Source organism: Lemur catta, chromosome 22, assembly GCF_020740605.2.
Source record: "Lemur catta isolate mLemCat1 chromosome 22, mLemCat1.pri, whole genome shotgun sequence".
Lineage (NCBI taxonomy): Eukaryota > Metazoa > Chordata > Mammalia > Primates > Lemuridae > Lemur > Lemur catta.
Window position 1 is genome coordinate 26,022,113 of NC_059149.1, and position 22,565 is coordinate 26,044,677.

The window sequence follows — 22,565 nt, forward strand, 5'->3', positions numbered from 1 at the left end:
CTCAGTCCCCAAATGTACGGTTCTAGTTCCATTTTCAACAGCAAGGACGGGTCCTCTGGCTACATGCTTCCAAGCTGGTCTGAGCCATTCTTCACAGTGTCACTATTATTCAATAACTTTATTAAGTGTCCACTAGACACGTGTTAGGGGTACAAAGATAAGAGTCTCTGCTTTAATGGAGCTCACTGTCTACCTTAGAAAGGGTTTTTTGTTGTGTTTTTTTTTTTAAGACCAGTTGCTCACGTCACTTTTCAGCTCAAAAACCTTCACAGGCTCACTAATGGCTACAGAATCCAGACTCCTTGGCATGGAAGTCTAGGTTCACTATGATTTCACTTCCTACCTTTTCAGCTTCATTCTCTGCCCAGACACATTGAACTCCTGATAACTCTGAGAACACCATACAAAACTCCAATGCTTCTTTGTTTATGTGGTTTTCTGATACTGCTCACCTGAATCCTAGTCACAGTAGTACATAATAGGTGATCAATAAATATTTGTTAAATCAACAGAAGGAATGAATACAACACTGGGGGAGGGGGAAAGAGTTTAAAGATTAAAACTAGTGGAAATGTAGAGCGAAACTCAGAACATTATGAACCGGGCACTGGGGTTATACTCAGGGTTATCGGATTTTTATTTGGAGTCTACAGAACAGAATAGGATTGGGTTTCTCTGCTAACGCACAACTCATCCACTGTAAACCGCAATATCATCAGACAAGGGAATCTCAAATATTATCAGGAAATAGAGTATGGGTAGATTTAAATACAAATTCATCTTATAGTTAACTAGTTAAAAACAAAGCAAGAAGTATAATACAATGTGAAGAGCTAGGGCTGGAGAGGCAGATGGGTTTTTGTTGGTTGTTAATTTCACAAGGATGCAGTATCTGGCACTTGAACTGCAGCTGACGTGGGAGAGCAAAATATGATCCCCGGGAGCACCGGCAAGGCTCGTGAGAAGCCCGGGAGCCCTCCAAGGAGAGGCTCCATCTTTCCCATCCACTGCCCACAGCTCTCACCTCTTTTAGCTCGTCTCCCTCTTCAAGCCTCAAGCGCTGACGTTGCCATAGTTGCAGTAGGTCAGCTTTTTCTTTGACTCCCTCCAGCCCCGCACCCCTCCCAGCTTCCAAGGAGTCCAATCGCCATCTGTAAATCCTGTCGCCGGCATCCGGGGTCTCTTAGGCAACAATGTGTGGGCTCTTGATTGGCCGGGAGATCCAGGAGGGCTGGCTCCAAAATTGGGCACAGGGATAAAATTAAAAAACGTGGGCGCCAAGAGGATGGGAGGGACTGCAATATCTCGATCCAAGTCGAGAAGGAAGATGCGTCGAATCCTGAAACAGGCAGCGTTGCAAACCTTGGTTCAAAGCACGGTGTGTTCCAAATGAGCCCTACCTACCGAGCATGCCCGGTTCTACTGCCCCTGTCACTCTGGAGCTCCGAAATGCAAACTCCACTTTGCCAGGTTTTAAGAGTGGCCAACAGGTAAAAGAGGGTTGGAGGAAAAAGAATTCGCAACCGGCTCAGTAAAAGAATAGCACCTGCAACCGGAAGTGGAAGCACGCGGGGAAATTGCCCAACACACACACGGATGCTTCAACACAAATTTCAATTTATTGGATTTTGGAATTTAGGCTGGTTGACAGATTCACCAGGGAACCAGCAGATGGCATGCCTTAATAAGAACCACTCTAAATTTGGGAACTCTTAAAAAATGCAGTCTAATTTAATTAATTAATTTTATTGAGCGCCAGAAGCAGAGTGAGAATACAAGGATAAAAGAGAAATCGCATCAGGAAGACTGGAAAATGCAATGTATAAGAAGTAACTAATGGAAAGCTCCCAGTCGTACAGCTGTGGTAGAACTATAAGCAAGTGCTGGAGAATAGCAAAATCAGAATTCCAAAACAGAGCTCTTTTGGTCAATGAAAAGCAGTTCTTATGGGCAGCAACCAACAACAAAACAAAAACAGCAAAAAAGAGACTTTCTTCGCTATTTTTGTTTCCTAAAATAGATAAGAATGTACTCCCCTTCACCTCAAACAAATGTACAAACCCTGTTTGTACTGTGTTTTGTAGTTTTTAAGTAGGCAGCATTTGTATCCCTCCAGTGTAAAAGGAAAAAGGAAAGTGGAGTGCATAGAAGTTGCTTTCCTTACGTTAACAAAGGATCAGTATGGCCAAACTGAAATTAGAACCCAGGTTGTCTGAATTCCAGCCTAGTGATTTTTCCACATGACCAGGTTGTGTATAAATGAATAAACAAAGCCTTGGGGGAGATGGGCAGGGGAGGGTCTGGGGGTGGTATGTAGATGCAATACTAAATTACCATGCATTACCAGTTAACGTTTATGGTTTCAAAACGGGTTCATCCAGAAAGAGGCCAGTTTTAACAATGTCGAGAGTGCTGTGTCTCTCTGTGAAGTTCCCACTCATTAAAGACTTTCTATTGGTGGTTGCAACATGGAATGAGAGAGAGACGGGATCATAGAGCATCTCAGGTTAGCCCTCGTCTCTCCTCTCACCCAGTGCCTTCTGGGCCTCCTCTTGTCTGCATCTCGTCCTCTGACCTGGCTCCCCTAGGAGAGTCTGAGCCATGCCGTTCACACTGTGCTCACAGCGAGCACACGCAGAACTCAATGTCTGTGATACGTCAACATTACTTTTTTTTTTTTTTCGAGACAGAGTCTCACTCTGTTGCCTGGGCTAGAGTGCCATGGCGTCAGCCTCACTCACAGCAACCTCAAACTCCTGGACTCAAGCGATCCTCCTGCCTCAGCCTCCCGAGTAGCTGGGACTACAGGCATGCACCACCATGCCCGGCTAATTTTTTCTATATATTTTTAGTTGTCCAGATAATTTCTTTCTATTTTTTTTGGTAGAGATGAGGTCTCGCTCTTGCTCAGGCTGGTCTCGAACTCCTGAGCTCAAATCATCTGCCCGCCTCGGCCTCCCAGAGTGCTAGGATTACAGGCGTGAGCCACCGCGCCCGGCCCTTCTTGTTCATTTTTTGCGCTTTCATTATACACACGTTTGCCCTCATAAACAATATATAGTATTGGCAGGTTTTTTTAATGAGGCATCATCATTTACATATCTTATAATTTGTTTTTTCACTCAATATTTTATTTCTGAGATTTAGTCTTGCAGATACACTTGTGATCATTTCTACATCATTCCCACCTCCCAACGTGAGCTATGATGTGCCCCTGCCTGACAGTCTTTACAGGATGGTGTGTAAATCGAATAAAAATGCATCTCTAGAGGTCCTCAGCTACAAGGATCTGGCACACACAGATTTTCCCATTCACTCTGCTCCTTGTTCATCCTCAGCAGAGGGACCACTGGCTCCACTGGCCTGCCTAGAATCGACCTAAGGATCAATATTATCATTTTTAAAAAATTGTTACTGCACAAGTGTTTACTTATTAGAAAAATGGAAACTGTCATTTCAGATCTCATTTATTATGTTTGTTTACACAGCTCACCTGTTGTGAAACTCTATGTCTAGGCTCAGTACTCTTCAATATTTACTTAACATTTATTGAGCGCTTTTTAAAGAATTGCAACATATACATAAAATTTACCATCTTAACCCTTTTCAAGAGTACAATTCAGTAGTGTTAAGTACATTCACATTGTTCAATACTACTCTAAATGTGTGCTACCAACAGAACAAAATGATGCCCATGAAGTCTAGCTTGGAGAGGGACGAAGAGAGAAAGAAAAATAGGTTAAACGGTGCAGGGGAAAGAAAAACAGCCTTAGCTTTGAATGAATCCAGACCTCGCCATTAAAATGGTGGTGCATGGCTTTGGGTAAGTCACCTAACGTTTTGGGGAGTTTTTCCCTTCGGCTGAAAGGTGGTTGAGGTCATCTCTAAGGACTCTTTCAGCGCTAAAACCGCTGCTGTAGACAAGGCGAGGGGAATCGTTTCCTACGGGGCAAAGCGTGGGCCACGGCACCAGGAACTAAGCTCCACCTGTTTCCCAAGGTCTCGGCAAAGGGGCTCTCTTCCCGTTCCCGGCTGGAGCTCTGCAAGGTGCCGAGCGCTCCCTGCGCCCCGCTCCACCCTGAGCAGCCGGCGACCGCCCCTCGACCAGCCCCAGTCGCTGGCTCCTGCGAGGCGGGCACGCGGGACCAGCTTTGCGGGTGTCGCCACAACAGCCTCCCGGGCTTGTGTGACCGCGAGTCGCCGCGCCGCTTCCGCGGGGGAGGGAGCGCTTTGCGAGGAGGGCCCAGTGCACTTCACACGAACGCTGGCGGGCTCGGACCCGGCACGCCGCCGGGGCACGGACGCTCAGGCGTCACCTGGGGCGCCAGGCGGAGAACAACGAAGCGCGCCCGGCCGGCCCCGCGCAGCCGGGCTCTCGCGGCGAGCGCTCGGCCAAGCGTGCGCAGTGCGCCTGCGCCGTGCGTGCGCGCGCACTCGCTCCCCGAGCCGCGCGCCCTGGCGCTCGCGGTCGCTCCGAGGCGCGCGCCGACGGTCCTCGGCCGCTCCGGGTACCTGAGGGACGCGCGGCCGGCCCCGGCCGGCGCTGCAGCCCCCTGGAGCCGAGTCCCTGGGTCTGAGGTGAGCGCGGAGGCGAGCGGCCCCCCGGGCCGGGGCGGCGGGCAGGGGAGCGGCGGGCGTGGGGAATGCGGAGGTGCGGTGCGGCTGCTCCGCCTAACCCTGTGCCGAGGAGCAGCCCCCGCCCGGCACCTCCTCCTCAGGATCGTTATTCTCGTCGCGGCCAAAACAAAAGCCTTGGGCGCCGGGCCGGGCGGGCGTCGGGGCGGCTTGGCGGGCCCGGGCCCGGGGCGGGGGGCTCAGGTGGGAGATGCCCCGGGAGACGGTTCGCCCCGGCCGTCCGGAGCCTGCGCCCGGCAACCTGTGCGAGTGTGGCCCGGCCCGCTCCCCGCCGCCCGGCCCGGCCCCTGCGCGCGTGGGCGGACCGTGGCCGGGGGCTCCCGCGCCGCGATGCCCCCCGGCCCGGACGCGCCTCGGCGTGGGGCCCGCCTCGTCTGCCCGGCGCCTAAAAGTTGTCCCCGCCAGCCCATCAGTTTGCAAAGTCGGGTCCCCTCCTCCCGGGGCGTCCCCCCGCCGGCCCCCTTCCGTGCGGTGGGCGCCGCTGGGTGGCCCTGGAATAAAGGAGCTGTTAAAACGTGAAGCGGTGTGGAGGAGGCTTGTGTCATTTCAAGACATGTAAACATCTTCCTAGAGGCTTTCACATCTTGGGAGTCTGGGAGTTAGATCTCTCCCGTAAGAGAAAGAAAGAGGGGGGTTTTATTATTATTATTCTTATTCTTAAAGAACAAAAGCCACATGCCATTAATTTAGACGGAGGAATAGACCTACAGTTTAGAGATTTGTGCCTCATAAAAGAGGTCCAGTTTTTTGCCCAGTGTAGAATGAAAATTTGAATTGTGGTTCCCTGCCGAATTTAGGTAGATGCAGCAGCAGAGCAGACCAGCTGCATCGGTGAGTGCCGTGTGAACGGATTCAAACAAAATCTTACCTTGCAAAAGTGGTTTTGATAGACCTGGAGGGTGCACTTACAGGAATTGAGTTACTTTGCAAAGCCACTGCCGTATGAGCAAGGAAACAAAGACCTCAACGACCCTGGGGTATTACCTTCCTCCCTCACCCTTCTTTTAGCCTTTGGTGGTGTGTTGGTAGCCTTTATGGCATCATAGGCTGGGAAAGGGATAGAAAGCCTTAGTTGTTCTTATTAAGAAGTGGTTACTCCTGAAGATAACACTTTGTATCTTTACTTTTAAACAAATCAGTACTATTTTTTTCCTCCAGGGGAAAAACAAAAAAAACAAAAACCCATCTACTTGAACTACCAAACCACAAAATAAAGGCAAAAAGATTCGGAATTAGGGAGCATACAAAAGAGGTGTAAAAACTTGACTGGGTGGGGTTGGAAGGATAGAGCTGAAGGTAAAATATAACTAAGACACAGCGCTCCTCTCACCATGCCCCTCCCGTGCTTTCACTGTAGTAGGAAAGTAAGTAAATTATTGATAAAACCTACCGTTCTACCCTCTTTCTTCTTGCTTTTTCCCCCTCATCCACTACTGATATTCTGTCTGCATCTCTCCTAAATCTATAGCAGTGTCCTATTAATAAAAGGAAATGAAAGGACTATAGGTTCTTTCCTCATCTTAGCTACTATATTCCTTTGAGCTTTGTTTTGTGCTTTGAGCATTTAGGTGGATTTTTCTTGGGAGTTTCATGATTGCGATATTTGAAATAGGATTGGGGGGAATTTAATAGCGAAGTGCACATTCTGTCTTTGTATGGTACAAAGTGAAAGCTTTGGCATTGGGGAAGAAGAGAGTAGTTTTTTGCTCACAATAAGTCGTATGTTTCCCACTTGACCTTAGGAAAAAAATCTACCCAACTTATATTTCATAGCAGTTTGATAGTAAAACTCTAAGATTTTATACTGAAAACTTCTGAGCATATTAGTTTGTTGATGTTAGGCTGCCTTTGACTTTGATTTTTTTTTTTAGGAGACGTAGTAGGAAACAGTTCTTACCACATCTTTACCTTATTTCACAAGGATGAGTTGTTTGGGCCTCAAGGTTTTTTTTTTTTTTTTACCCCCGGAACTCTAGAATTATGCCTGATTAAAACCACAGCTGTACCCCAAAAGAGCAATAAGACAAAAAGAATGGCTTCGAAAATACATACTGGAGAAATTATTCAGTATAGATGGGGGAGAGCTGTGTAGCAAGGTCTTGAGGAGAGAAATGAGGTTTTCCGTAGTGATAGTTCTATAAGGAACAAATGTTTGAAGAGTAACAACTCTTCACTAGCTAGGAAAAAGTTTTATCTATTGTGTCAAAAATGAATTCCCTCTTTTTACTTTCCAATTCATCATGCTGAGGAGTATTGACAGTTTGGGTCCAAGGAATGCATTGCAAATCAAGTTTGAGGTAAATATAATAAAGCTAGTGGGCCTGAAAAGCCAGATCCTACTCCCAAATTTTATCTCATTGAAATGATTCTGTAGTCAATGCATATAAAGCGTACAACCTTGTGAGAGGGGGAAAAGCAGGTGCTTGGTATTAGAGAATTTTCTGAAAGATTTTAATTGGAAAGGGAAGCTGGCTGGAATTTTAGCCTGACTTTTTTTAAGTCCATAATCTATCCATCTTTTAACTCTCCACTTTATTTTCAGGTTAATTTTAAAAGATCTTCTCTTTAGTCTTAGTAATTAATAATTTGTAAATTGGACTGAATTCTGATGGCTACCCCCCTTTATTTTAGTTTTGAGCCTGTGTATGTGTATGTGTGACTCAACACATTAGGTTAGGTTACTTATAATCAGCAGATGACAAGATGGACTTTAAAAATTAGATGAAATAGGAAAGGTCAGAAAAGAGATACTCTGAGATTAGTAGGAATCTAGGTCCTGAGAATATGAAGCTGTATAAACTTTCTTGTAGCAACCAGGAGGCAGTATTTTGAGAATGAATGTATTTTTTAAATAGACAACAAAGGACCAAAGACTATATAAATTTTAGGGAAAGGAAAGTAACAGTCTAGTAATGAGTATACTCTAAGGGTATATTTTGTCTCTCTAACAACACAATAATTTCCTTGAGAAAAGATGTTATTAGGCCGGGCGCGGTGGCTCACGCCTGTAATCCTAGCTCTGGGAGGCCGAGGCGGGTGGATCGCTCGAGGTCAGGAGTTCGAGACCAGCCTGAGCAAGAGTGAGACCCCCGTCTCTACTAAAAATAGAAAGAAATTATCTGGCCAACTAAAAATATATATACAAAAAAATTAGCCGGGCATGGTGGCTCATGCCTGTAGTCCCAGCTACTCGGGAGGCTGAGGCAGTAGGATCGCTTAAGCCCAGGAGTCTGAGGTTGCTGTGAGCTAGGCTGATGCCACGGCACTCACTCTAGCCCGGGCAACAAAGCTTGAGACTCTGTCTCAAAAAAAAAAAAAAAAAAAAAACAGAAAAGATGTTATTTAGACGTAGTCATTGCTAATCCTTGCAATGCATTCTTGGAAAATGAGTCTGAAAGAAGAAAAGAATATCACTTCTGTTCCCACTGTAGCTAGTGTGTATCCAGCATTTAATTTGGGACAACCTTTAGGTGGTATTTCTGAATTGGAAATGCAAAATGTTACCTGTATTTATAGGGTGTCAAGAAAATGAAATCTAAACAGAATGATAAAATGGATCATTTTCTGTAGAGAAAGTGCAAATTGGAATAGAATTGCTGAACATAATCTTTCGTTGCAGAACCCCCTAGAGCAGCCCCGGGTCTGGCTTTGTAGCCAGCCTGGGAAAACAGTCTTTCAAGGTTGCATCCCTGCCTTTATTGCTGTCCTTCAGGACATATACTCAGTTGATTTTATTTTAAGGGATTTTACTTTTTTTGTTTTTGTGTGGTTTTTTTTTTGAGACAGAGTTTCACTCTGTTGCCCAGGTTAGCGCGCCTGTGGCATAAGCCTAGCTCACAGCAACCTCAAACTCCTGGGCTCAAGAAATCCTCCTGCCTCAGCCTCCCAAGTAGCTGGGACTGTAGGCATGTGCTACTACTGTGCCTGCTAAGTTTTTCTATTTTTAGTAGAGCCGGGGTCTCGCCCTTGCTCAGGCTGCTCTCGAACTCCTGACCTCAAGCGATCCTCCCACCTTGGCCTCCCAGAGTGGTAGGATTACAGGCGTGAGCCACTGCTCCTGGCCAAGGGCTTTTACTTTTTATCATCAAAAGAAAGCTGATAATAATTGGGGAATAACAGATTCCTGATATTATACATTCATAGTCCTTTTTGTTTTCTGATGGAATGTTAACCCAGTAACTTAATCTGAAATCAGTTTTCCAAATATTTAATATTGCTGTATGGAGAAGTGAATGTGTCTTTTTTCCTACAGGTAGGGTGTGAACAGCTATTGCCATAGCCCTGGGCCCTGCCTAGCCTGTAAAGCTGTTTACTCCAGTTATGCTAACCCAGTAGGTCCCTTTTTTCAGGTGAAATACTGCAGATTCCTGCAATAAAAAAATGATAATAAGAATGCCAAAAACAACTGTTAACCTTTATTTAATGAGTTGCTATATTTTGATAGGATCTCTTTGGGTTCAGAATCTTTGCTATGTCCTGCAGGTCTGGAACTTCAACTTAAAGCATTTGCATGGATGCCCCTACCTTCGGAAAATGATCATTCACATGATCCTGATAAGCAGATATTTCATTGTGTTATTGAAGAGTAATTTGGAATATGTATCAAAAGTTTATGGCTGGGTGCAGTGGCTCATCCCCATAATATGCAGTTTGGGAGGCTGAAGTTTGGGAGGATCACTTGAGGGCAAGAGTTTGGGGCTGCAGTGAACAGTGATTCTGCCACTGCACTCCTGCCTGGGAGACAGAGCCAGATCCTGTTTGGGGAGGCGTGGGGGAGTTTTAAATAATGTGCATACCATTTGATTCAGTTGATAGGTGATCTGATTTTTTTTTTCAGTATTGAAAATCAGTTTTTGGCTCATACTAAATTGATCAATCACTTATTTGCTTTTCTTACTACCTACATTAGGGCAGTAGTGTGTATCTCTTGGCTTGTTGCTTTAATTAACAGCCAATAAACCAGTCATTCAACTAGTATTTTGTCAGTTAATCAGCACACATTTATAGATTTAGCAACGTTAATTATTCCTGCACAAAATAATGTATCATGGGTTCTTTTATAAAATCCCATAGAGTAGCTATAATATTTTTAAACAAAATAGTTTTATTATGTATACATATTTTTTCAGACAAAAATGGGATATATATACACACACTGTTTTGTAAACTGATTTTTTTTTGTTTGTTTTTGTTTTGAGACAAAGTCTCGCTCTGTTGCCCTGGGTAGGGTGCTGTGGTGTCATCGTACCTCACTGCAACCTCAAACTCCTAGGCTGAAGTGATCCTCCTGCCTCAGCCTCCTGAATAGCTAGGATGCCCGGCTACTTTTTCTATTTTTAGTAGAGACAGGGTCTCACTCTTTCTCAGGTTGGTCTCCAACTCCTGAGCTCAAGCGGTACTCCCACCTCAGCCTCCTAGAGTGCTAGGATTGATTATAGGCATGAGCTACTCTGCCTGGCCTTAATTTTTTACTTTTTGTTACGTAGTACTTATTTACTATGTCAATAAGTACAGGTTTATGCTCATCATTTTAGTGACTATAATATTTCATTATATGATTGTACCATAATTTAACCAATTGCTTATTGGTAGACTTTTAGGTTGTTTCCAGTTTTTTATTGTTATAAACAATGTTATTTTATGAGACAGAGTCTCGCTCTGTCTTCCAGGCTAGAATGCAGTGGCATTATCGTAGCTCACTGCAATCTCAAACTCCTGGGTTTGAGCAATCCTCCTGCCTCACCCTCCCAAATAGCTGGGACTACAGGCGTGTACCACCATGCCTGGCTAATTTTTGTATTTCTTTTGTAGAGTCTGGGTCTCACTTTTGCTCGGGCTGGTCTTGAACTCCTGACCTCATGCAGTCTTCCCACCTCAGTCTCCCAAGTGCTAAGATTATAGATGTGAGCCACAGTGCCCGGCCTATGCTAATATTTTGGTTATGCATCATGAGTACTTGTGTGTTTACTTTTTTAGAATAAATTATAAAAAAGATTTGCTGGATCAGATTGTGCCCATTTTAAGGGCTTTTGATATAAGTAGCCCTTTTTTGGTAAAAAGTACCAACTAGTTTGCATTCCTACCAGTAGTATTTGAAAATGTGGAAACATTGAAAATGTTCTTTTCCCTATGCCCTTTCCTATATGGTGTTCTATCATTATTATTTTTGCCCATTTGGTTGGCAAAACTGTTATCTCGTGTTTGCATTTTTCATTATTAGTACAATTGAATATCTTTTCATGTGTTTATTGGCTATTTGTATTTCTTTTGTAAATTTATGTTGTTTGCTCATCTATTAAAGTGTTATTCTTTATCTGCTTTTATTCTTAAAATTCACTTTGTGCATATAATTATATATAAATATTACCTTTACTCTTTTTAATTATTCTATCTTAGGATAACATTTCTCAAGACCTGACTTATGGAGCACTTATAACCTGAGGTAATCATCAGAATGTATGTCTTTCTCCAGCATTCAGATTTCTTAGACTTGCAGAGGATCGATCAATCTGCTACACTTTATAAAATTAGAGAACTGATATTTTGGGGAAATGAAAATTCTTAAAATCTATATTTTGCCTGTTTTCTTTTTGTCTCACTGAATTCCATTGTTTTTTCCCTCTTAATAATCGTAAACTACAATCTTGCTATATTAAGATTGTCTTTCTACAGCTTAACATAATAGATTTTATGAAAGTGTCTTGAAATGTGGTAATTTTGATGTCATAGTACATGTGGAAGCACTTTTAAAATAAGGTGGAAGCCTCACTTGCAAGTGAGGCAAAAAGAATAATCAAGAGGAAAGCAAATAAAATAGATGGAGTAGGCAGAAGTATAAGGAGGCATTTCATCTAGTTTTAAAAACCCAGTGAGATATTGCTTAGTTTCTTCCTCAACTCTTGGGTTTTAGTCTTTTTTGAACCGTTAATTTGAAGCCTATAATGGCTTGAAAATAGATTAGTCTAAATGAAATTTTTGAAATTCTTGATATTATATACATATTCAATAGGGAGCAATGTTCTCTTTAATTTTGTTTTTTAGTTGCAAGCAGATGAACATGCTGCATAAGCTGTAAACTACAAAGATTGAACTTGTGTGGATGTTTTAAAACTGTAATCAAAGCTTTCAGCAGTTATTTTACATATATTTAATGATATGCATAATTATTACTGTGCTACATGGTAATTAAGCTTAAATATGTTTTTAATTATGGTTAATATTAGTTTTCTATAGCCAGGTCTTAACATTTCTGGGGCCAACCTGAAGGAGGAAAAATATATGGCAGGCCAAGAAGTTGTCACAGAAATCTCTGCTGTAGAGAACAGGGAGATAGGCTTTTTGAGCAGGGATTGCTCATAACCTTAGTTTTCCTAATTCTAGAGGCCTCAGACTTTCCTTTTCTCTTCCACCACTCAAGACCATCTACGAGAGGGAGAAATTGGGAAGATTCAGCAACTGTTTTACTTTCTCCAAATAGTTTTCTGCCTAGTCAGTGACACTTGGGATATAGAGGTCCCAGGCATTGATAGTCAATGCACAAAGAACAGTTTTTTTTTCTTCCTTAAGCCAAACCAATTCCAGGTGTCAAGGTGTAAGCTATCATGGGTGCTAGTATTTGAGTTGTCCTGTTAACCTGGGTCTCTGAGAATTTCTGAATCTGAATTTCTCATCTTTTCCCAACATAGACTTTGCACAACAAACACAAGAATAGCCAATGCATGTGAAACAAAATCAAGTAAAACTGAAGTTAATGTCATTACTAAACCAAATAAAAATGTGATAGCTTAGAATTTTCTTTTTTTCTACCAGACCTGCTTTTCGTTTAACCCATACTATCCCAACCCTGGAAAGGTAGGGGCAAGTCAGAAATTCTAAAGCTCAATGGAAATGATAACTGGGAATTATTCTTATTTCTGCTGTGACTTTTTAGGGATGATTTCTATTCTCTGCAGTCTAGCTGTATGTAATGGCCATTTGTTGGTTAAATGTTTCTAATTCAAAGGCTATATCTATGGTATTAAATTTTTGCATGGTCTAAAAAGATGATGTAATATTGGGAAAATTTCCTGGTATTACTTTTATAACCTTGTATTTGTCAGTTCAGTATTGGTTGATAGAGGTAGCATTTGTATCAGCTGTAATTCAGTAATAAAAATACCTAACATTTGATGCTGTGTAACCATTTATGAAGTACTTTTGCATACATTTTCTCATGATTCACTTATACATCATCCCTGAGAGAGAGGTGGTATTGGAATCATTTTCAGGAAGAAAAATTCTGGATTCAAAGAAATTAAGTGATATGTTTACATTCACACAGCTTGTAAGAGGCTTGAATCTATATCTTTTGGTTTATTTTTCAGACGCCTTTCACAGATGGCTTCTGTCAAATCAACTAATGTAAAAATATGCTATTAAGGATTAAAACATAATAAATTTCAAATTCAATAATTTAGGTTATAAGTATAATTGATATCATTTAAATAAAATTTAGGACACAGCTTAAGAGTCTTTCAAAATGGATCAATTACATCTTGTGACAAATGAAAAATTGCCATCATACTTGAGAAGTTAAACCATGCGTTATATAAGCAACTGAGGGAAGAAAAATTTGTCTTTAAATGCTGTGTAAGGATTATTTTAGTATATCTATAACATGAATGATAAAGTAGAAAACCCATATTATATCTTTATGAAGTACCCATGTATTTTTATATATTTGGTCAGTATGATATCTCTCGTGAAAGATTTTAATATGAAGTTCACAGTATTTTAAGAGGAAATGACTAATTGCTCTCATTTTTTAAATAATATTTTTCAGATATTTCAATCAAAGGAAGAAATAGCTCTTCTCCTAAGATGGAATCTGTTGTTTGGGAATGTGGTTGATCAACTTGATTGTTGGCCAGATGTGCCCTATGTAATAAAATGAAAAGAAGAGGCAAGATGATGTCATTTTCCCATATTGTGAAACCAAAAACAAATGCCTTTTGTGAGACCAAGCTAACGAACCTCTGACAGCACAAAGAGTATTTAACTATTTGAAGAACTTTACAGTAAGATATACAAGAAGTACTTTCAAGCTGAGACCTGCAGGTGTGTAAAGATCTAAAATACGTATTGAGTAGGCCCTGATCATCCGAATCTCATTCAGATCGAGGAAGGATGGCTATGAGTTGGATTGTCTTCTATCTTTGGCCCTTGACTATGTTTGTGGGGCATATAGGTGGGCACAGTTTGTTTTCTTGTGAACCTATTACCTTGAGGATGTGCCAAGATTTGCCTTATAATACTACCTTCATGCCTAATCTTCTGAATCATTATGACCAACAGACAGCAGCTTTAGCAATGGAGGTAAGGCTTGATCTATTCTTTGACAATTCTTAGAAAATGACTCTTACATTGTCCTGTCAACTAATCTGATGAATGTGTTTGATAACCGGAGAAGAATACGCTATTTAAATAATATCTTGTACATTTAAAGATTTATATGTTTTGGTTCAGATACTAATAGACTGAAGGATTCATGTTTAGGGAATGTTACTGTTGGCTTTTTTTTTAGACATTACACTTTCTAAAGAATTTTGGAACAGTGAAACATGGGTGATAATAGCCATTCAGAAGTTTAAAATTGTCCAAGTTATGATTACATCTCTTCTGTAATTTGGCTAATATTAATAAAATGTTTGGATAAAGAGCAGAATATGTTATTATTCACAGTTCAGTTGTTAAGTATAACGTGATTTTTAAAAAATAAGTTCTTTTGTTCAACGTTTCGGTTTACAGTATTTGAATTTTTTTTATTTTTTGAGACAGAGTCTCACTCTGTCCCCTGGGCTAGAGTGCAGTAGTGTCATCATAGCTCACAGCAACCTCAAACTCTTGGGCTCAAGCAATCCTCCTGCCTCAGTCTCCCAAGTAGCTGGGACTACAGGCATGTGCCACTGTGCTCTACTAATTTTTCTATTTTTTAGTAGAGATGGGGTCTCACTCTTACACAGGCTGGTCTTAAATTCCTGAACTCAAGCGATCTTCCCTCCTTGACCTTCGCAGAGTTCTAGGATTACAGGTGTGAGCCACAGCACCTGGCCTTGAATTTTCTTAAATACTTAAAATGATTTCCTGGTCATACCATGTTCTTATCAATTTAAAAATAACTCCCATGCAATGAAGAAGTTTTTGTCATGTGAATTATCCATTCTTGATCTCTCAGAATTATGACAATTTGTTGCCTTATTTGAATTTTTCTAATGGTAATTTTTCAGGCACTTCTTAATGATTTTACCTTAGAAACTATGACAGATTAATGGATATAGTTAATAATAGGTTTAAATAAGTGTGTATGTCTGTTTATAATGGTTTCAGAATTGAGGACAAGAATATATTTACCAGATAAGAACTGAGAGGCAGTAAATAGTGGCTGTAAAGAGCATGGGCTCTGGGGTTAGACCAACCTGGATTTCTGTTCTAGCACCAACACTTTCTAGCTGTTACTCTGGCCAAGTTATATGAACTTTCTCACCTTAGTTTCCTTGCTTGCAAAATAGAGCTAATAATAATTGCAGAGGCTTTTGTAAGGTAGAAAATGAAAATACATGTGTAAAGTACTTGGCACATACTAAGTACTCTGTAAGTGATAGCTTTTACCATTTATCCATGTTCTTGTATTAATGTGGCTACATAATTCAGAGGGAAAGCTTTATACTTTAGTTTTTAATCCATTTTTATAGTGCTTTCAGTAAATGGAAGCCTACATATTTTGGAATTCTTCATTTTATAGTAAAACTCAAAGGTTCATTACTTTGAGGTAGACTAGCATAAATCTTTCTGGGAAAATTTGTAGAAAGATTATTGATAGATTTTGAAATGGAGGAGTATCATATATTTCAAATATTTGAAAGTGCTATAGAGATTTAACAAAACATTGTTCTTCCTTTGAATATACAAGGTCTAACTGGTGGAGAGATTTGGTATAGACTGTCAGATTAGCATATATGAAAATAGGTATTGGTTTAATACAATAAGTTGGTTCCAAGCATGATACTCTTTGCTATGTATTATAGCTGTTGATTTTCTCATAAAAATTTGAATTAGAAATACCCTTATTTCTGGTGTCATTATAAGTCATAACTCCTTTGGAAAGCAGATAAGGTAGTGAGAAGCAAGCCATTAAGATGTTTGTGCTGTCTTGGGTTCAACTTTTGACTCTGCCATGTAGTAGGTTTAAGAGTTTGGACAGGTTACTTAACATTCCTGATCTTTGTTTTCTTCATTTGTGAAAGGCAATAATAACAAAAATGCCTTGAAGGCCTGTTAGGATTAAATTAGAGATTTATAAAGTAGCTAGCACAATGCATAGTACACATTAGGTGATTGATTCACAAATGTTAATTCTGTTCCAAATTCCATTTCTAAATTACCTAAAGGAAAGTACTAGAGAGATGTATTTGCTCCAAAGAACTTGCATCCCTAGTTGTAGGTTCATTCATAATGCTAGTATAGTAGGCTCTCTCTACCCTCTTCTCAAATATGCCCAAGTAGTTTAGATATTTTAGTGGCAATGGGGCTACCTCTGTTTGAATTTCAGACGTTCTAGGGAGAGTACCTAAGTGAATAACAGTTTCTAAGAGAAGGCTCTAGTGACTTGAAGTAATGTTGGGGATAGTTGCTTATTGCGTGGTTGTCTTATCAGGACAGTGATGCCACTGACAAAAACAATCATCAGATACAGTTTGAAAGTGTGAAGTTCCTGTAATAGCAAAAGACATGGAAACTCAGCAGACAACACAGCATGCTCAGAGGGGCTGCTGACACCCTCCACCTCTATCCCTCTACTGATCCAGGAGCAAGTAATTGCAGCAGACAGTCCCAGCACATTCTTGAGTGTTCACTGTGATAGTGGTTGAATTGAAAGAGAATTTCCTAGTTATAGCATCTTTCAGCAGGGCCAGGCTTTAAGCCTCCCTTCCATTACTGATGTTTGGTGAGTTAAAATGAATTCCTGGAACAGAATGGTATATGGGCAGTCAGCTAGGTTTGCCAAGGACGAGAAAAAGTGCAGAATGTGGGTTATTTTAAATTTAATTCTTCACAGTCAATAAATTGAATGTTCTTGCATTGTGTCTAGAGGGTTCCTAGTCTGTACTTTCATTGAAATTGGGACATGTTTAAATAAATGGGATAAGTGTCAGTCCATTAAGTTGGAAAAGGTCCTTGCTAATATGTTTCTCTGTCCCTACCTTCCAAAACATGCATATCTATACACTAACACCCATGTTAAATTTTTCTAAATTGTTAACTTGATGTTTATCTTTTTGCCCTGAGTACCAGTGGCTTTTGATAGGAAAAAAAATTTCCTCATTTCTGAGTTTTCTAAGCCAGTTTGAGCTGTCTAAATTGCTAAGTAAATTTTTGGCAACTGTCCAGCATGGAGCAAAAATCAACAAAGTGTCAGTAGCTATCTTTGCTGAGCCACATATTATCAGGTGTTTATGACTCCAGTGGTAGTAAAAGAGATCTGGGCAGGCTTTGCCCCAAACTGAATAATTAAACCAAATTGGATAGGAAGGGAACAGGTTAGTGGAAGAAGCACTGGAAGAGGGATAGAAGACTTGTGTTCTGTCACTAACTAGTTTTTAGAGACCTCTTTGTGTTAGTTTCCTCTAGGAAGTGAATTTTTCTCCTGTCCATTTTATAGGGTTATTGTCAAGATCAAATGAGGCAATTTATATCAAAGAACTTCAAAAAGTTAAAGTGCTGTGTGAATACTGTGTGCCTGTCACCCTGTTCTTTAATTTCAGTTAGTGGATATAGTGAGCAATCTTTAGTCTCTTTGGGAGGTTGATTGCTTGTCTATTCTTTTTTTTCTTTTCCTAGAAACTAGCCCTCCATAGGCAAATCAGAGAAAAAACTGGGATGGTTTGTGTTTGCCTCCTTTTCAATGTTTTCCTTTGTCATTTTTATTAAATATTTTCTATTATTTAAGGTTTTCTTGTAATGGGACCACGGGAAGCTGGCAGTGGGATAGATCCTCATAGGGACACCTAAAAGCTTGAATATCCTTGCTATCTTTTATGGTTCATTAACAACAAAGTATGTTTGAACCAGTCTCCCAGTTATCCAAACTCATATTTTAGCTTTTTTTTTTTGAGACAGAGTCTTGCTCTGTTGCCCTGGCTAGAGTTCAGTGGCGTGATCATAGCTCACCACAACCATGGATTCCTGGGCTTAAGCAATCCTCCTGCCTCAGCCTCCCAAGTAGTTGGGATTATAGACATGTGCTACCACGCCCAGCTGATTTTTTCTATTTTTAGTAGAGATGGGGTCTCACTCTTGCTCAGGCTAGTCTTGAACTCCTGACCTCAAGCAATCCTCCCACCTCGGCCTCCCAGAGTATTAGGATTACAGGTGTGAGCCACTGTGCCCAGCCCATATTTTAGCTTTTTATTTAGGAAACTTTTTATTATGTAAATTTTCAGTTATATGTATATATAGATAGAATAACTTAATTAACGCCATATACCCTTCATCCAGCTTTAAAAATTACCAACTCATAGCTAGTTTTGTTTCATTGTGGCTGCATGCACAACTTTGAAGCAAATCCCAGATAGCAAAATTCCATCCATAAATATTTTGGCACATGTCTCTAAAAAGTAAGCTCTATTTCAAAATATATAAACATAATACTCTCAGTATCATCAAGTATCAAATTAATGTTCAAATTACCCTTGAGTGTTTCACAATTATTTTTCATTGGCTGTTTCAAACCAGGGTTCATACATTGCATTCAATTGGTGTGTCTGATCAGTTGCTTTTTTTTTTTTTTTTTAGAGACAGAGTCTCACTTTGTTTCCCGGGCTAGAGTGAGTGCTGTGTCGTCAGCCTAGCTCACAGCAACCTCAAACTCCTGGGCTTAAGCCATCCTCCTGGCTCAGCCTCCCGAGTAGCTGGGACTACAGGCATGCATGCCCGTCTAATTTTTTCCATATATATTTTTAGTTGTCCAGATAATTTATTTCTATTTTTAGTAGAGACGGGGTCTCGCTCAAGCTGGTCTTGAACTCCTGACCTCAGGTGATCCACCCGCCTCGGCCTCCCAGAGGGCTAGGATTACAGGCGTGAGCCACCGCGCCCGGCCTGATCAGTTGCTTTTAATTTATAGATTTTCCTTCCCTTTCCCTTACTCCTTTTTTCTTGTAATATATTTGTCCTATAGAGTTTCCATAGGCTTTATTTAAGTAGATTCTGGTTTGTTTTGGGGTGTGCTTTTTGGGGGGGAGAATACTTCATAGGCAGTATAACATACTCCTCCCAGGAGGCACATATCAGATTATTACTCTTTTTATAATGTTAGCAGCCATTGATGATTTCCTGGATCGATAATTTTTCTAGGGATTTGAGAAATGGTGATTTTCTAATTCACTTTCTTCGTTTCTCAGCTGGAATACCTTATAAACAGAAACTTCCTCTCATTAACTATTTGTTACTCTTATGTACAGTTTATATAAGAAAGGATAAATACTTGCTTGTTCCTCTTTATTTATTAGTTTTTAGAATAATGAATTGATTCCCAAGCATCCTCCAAATGTGACCAATGAAATTTTTTTTTTTAAGTTTCATTATTAACTCATGGATTAACATGTTTGATGTGTTTTTAATCTGCCATAGTTATTGGGGCTCAGAATGTTCCATCTTTGGTAGTAGGATCCTCTACATGGTAGCTTCTGAGTGTTTTTGACACTATTCCTAGAGGTCTTTTGCTTTCTGGTATGATCCAAGTTTACTTCATAACATTCTGCCTCAAACCTTGAATTATCAGTTTCTTTAGGGAGCACTGGTTCCTTTTAACTGGAAATGATCTTAGACTACTATCTGTGTGCTAAGCCTATTGATACTAAGCTAGTCATTTTTAGACCTTTTCCTAGACCGAGTTAGTAAATAGCTTTTTTTTTTTAAGAGAAAATCCTCATGAGTTTATACTGATACTTTCAAATAATATTGCAACGTTTTTATTTAACATCTTTAAATTTATTTTTATTTCTCATACTGAAGCTTTATTCACATGTAGTTTCAGAATAATAATAGCAATATTATTATTAACAGTATGATTACTGAAGGCAGTTTTAAGATTTGTTTGTACTTCTTTTTGTCCTTAGGGATGTATCTCCCCAAGGATGTACAGTCAAATTATTGTGTTTTAAAGTCACTTAAATACTTTTTCTCCATGTAAACTCAATGCACAGTTAGGTTCGTATGTTTCATTTTATTTTTAAGGAATGACGTTAACAGAATTTTTTTATTTAGCTGGGCATAGTGGCTCATACCTGTAGTCTGAGCTACTTGGGAGGCTGAGGCAGGAGGATCTCTGGAGCCCCAGGAGTTGGAGGTTGCAGTGAGCTATGATCGCACCGCTGTAGCACTCCAGCCTGGACAGAGAGCAAGATGCTGTCTCTTAAAAAAAAGAAAAAAAAAAGTCATTGCCAAACCCTTTCCCAGAGGATCAAATCTAAAGCATGATAGGCATTCACAAATTGGCTCCAACTTTTTCTCCTAGCTTCATTACTCTTCAGAATCTCTGTTCATCACAGTTGCACAGAACTTCTTAGCACTCCTTAAATCTGCCAAGTCTTTGCAAACGCTGTCTCTGCCTGGAAGGCTCTTCCAATATCCTCTTTGGTGATACCTTATTTAATTTTTAAGGCCTAGTTTAGATGCTATTTTCTTGTGAAACCTGGGATGCCCAGAAGTTAGTGACTGTCTTACTCATACTTATCAGTATGTTCTATATGTACCTCTATTTTAGTGTCTATATTATTCTGTTGGAATTGTTTACATTTTTATTTTTCTACAAGAATTTTAACTCCTTGAAAACAGAGCTTGTCCTATTCATCTTTGTGTGCTTTACACATATTAACTGCTAAATATATATTTGAATTCATGAACCTTATAAACTATAAATCTCTTAGAGGTGGCAGTAGTCATAGTTTTGGTGCTGTACCTAAGCTTTGAATCTCCTGGGGTTGTAAATAGTAGTATGGTTGGTGGGGATGGTGATGGTAATTATAATACTAAGGTTACCGCATACCTTTGAACACTAGTATTTTACTTTACTTTTTTTTTTAATCAAAGTGACTTAAAGCTTTCAACATTATGTGTTTGCATTTATAAGTGATACAATTAAGCAAAGGAATAAAGCAATACAACTTTCCTGTCTCTAAGCCTTTAATGTTCCTTCTGCGTAAATACCCTCCATCTTTGTTTGTCAGAACTCTGTTGTACTTGATCCATTGTTAAGTAAAAAGGAGGGGGGATAGATAAAAAAACATTATGTATGGTATCATCTTGGTTTTGTTGGGGGAAAAGAATGCATGTTGATGAAGAGTAAGCGATTTGGTAGGATTTTTACCAACGTCAACAGTGGTTGTTCCTGAATTCTAAATTAGCACAGTTTATTTGTGTTTTCTATATTCTTCATTTTTATTTGTATTTTCTGATTTTTCCATAAGAAACACATTGTGCTTTTAAAATAGCAAAATTAGTAAAGCAATTTTATTTTTAAAAATCTCAACTGTTCTTTTTTTGTCTAGTTCCCAGTGTAGGGCCTAACATTTAGTATTTATTAAACATATTTTGATTAAATGACTACAACAAATGAAGAACTTGGTAAATGCCACAAAATAGACAAAATAGTAAGAGGTTTCAAAGAGAGAAGGATCACAAATGGGGGGGGCAGTCAGTGAAAGCTTCAAGTTGCAGGTGGTATTTGAATGAACCTTGAAAGACTGATTTTTGTTGTTCTAAGAGAATAGTATAATGTACTCCCATGCAATAATAACTATTAACGGTTTGTGGATAGGCTTTTTAAAAAATGAACTTTCTTTTATTATATTAATATTTATTCATAGAATTCATGTTTTAAATCTTTAGAATACATGTATTATCCAGAAGATCTACTTTCCTATTATTTTTTGTTGAGATTAATATTAATAAGGTAGTTTTCTGTAAACACACAATATCTAGTGAAGTGGCTTGAGAAGCCTGTTGTGTGAAGGGGGAAACCAGGCAAGAACCTTGTAAGTTGCAAAGGGTACATACAAGTAGTGGAGAATGAATTGCACTTGGTCATTTCTGACTTTAGGGAAAAAAATGGTAGTTTTAATTGATTTTCTTGTGTGACAAATCACTTTAAAGAAATACCTTAAAAATACTTGTTTTAAATTAAATTAGTAAATGTAGTAGAATTTGGTTTGTAAAGTTTTATCTTCTGAGACAGACCATAATTCAGAACTGTCCATGATATTGTAAATATTAAAAGTTTACTTCCAAAAGAAAAGTCAGATTTATGGATTGCTCTGGGAACTTTGCTTTTGCTTATGAAGAAAAATATGCCTCTGTGGTAATGGCAAATTTCTGCAAACTCACAGAAAGACTATTGGAAAGTATGCTATCGTGGGGCGTTTTTAAAAATTAAGATTTGTAAAAGAAATCTATGGGATTAAAGCTGTTTTTGTAAACCTAGAGGTTTTTAAATATAAAATGATTCTTAAAGTTTTGGACCTTTTCTCATTAAGCATTGTATTGTTACAAAAAGATTTTTAAAAGGTTTTATTTTTAATCACTTGAAGTTATTTTTAAAAGTTCTTTTTGAATAATTTTTAATTCTAATTTGGATCTGAAATAGCTATGAGTACCATTTTTGAAGTTACAAGAGTATTCTACATTTGGTTTCACATTTAGCGAATTTAGTCATAATATTCCCAAACCCAGTAGGGTATGGTTTCTATGGTTACCAGACCCTTTGTACAGTGACAAAGGTTGGAATTCTGATTCTCATGACTCAAATTTTGGCCTTTGACTCTGTCCCTTTTGCACACCCTTGCTAAGCTTGGGCTGTTGCTATGCTTGAAGGCTTGTCAGCTAGCAGGTTCCTA

The 22,565-nt window shown here is 39.6% G+C and overlaps 2 protein-coding genes across 9 annotated transcripts in view; one reads left to right on the plus strand and one right to left on the minus strand.

Annotated features, from left to right (window-relative positions):
* Nucleotides 1-1,160, minus strand: part of FBXO16 (F-box protein 16) — a 36,323-nt gene extending 35,163 nt beyond the window's left edge. For all 5 annotated transcript variants that reach the window (XR_006730891.1, XM_045535560.1, XM_045535561.1 and 2 more), the window contains exon 1: nt 1,025-1,160. The gene's annotated coding sequence lies outside the window, so the exon portion shown is untranslated. The remainder of the gene's footprint in view (nt 1-1,024) is intronic.
* Nucleotides 1,161-4,461: 3,301 nt separating this feature from the next.
* FZD3 (frizzled class receptor 3) overlaps nt 4,462-22,565 on the plus strand; it is a 55,279-nt gene continuing 37,175 nt past the window's right edge. For 2 of the 4 annotated variants that reach the window (XM_045535565.1, XM_045535568.1), the window contains exons 1-2: nt 4,462-4,578; nt 13,457-13,989. In XM_045535565.1, the coding sequence (XP_045391521.1) occupies nt 13,801-13,989 (189 nt within the window). In that variant the 5' untranslated portion in view covers nt 4,462-4,578; nt 13,457-13,800. Of the gene's footprint in view, nt 4,579-11,031; nt 11,078-13,456; nt 13,990-22,565 lie in introns of all 4 variants that reach the window. The other 2 variants (XM_045535566.1, XM_045535567.1) reach the window with 2 other exon arrangements.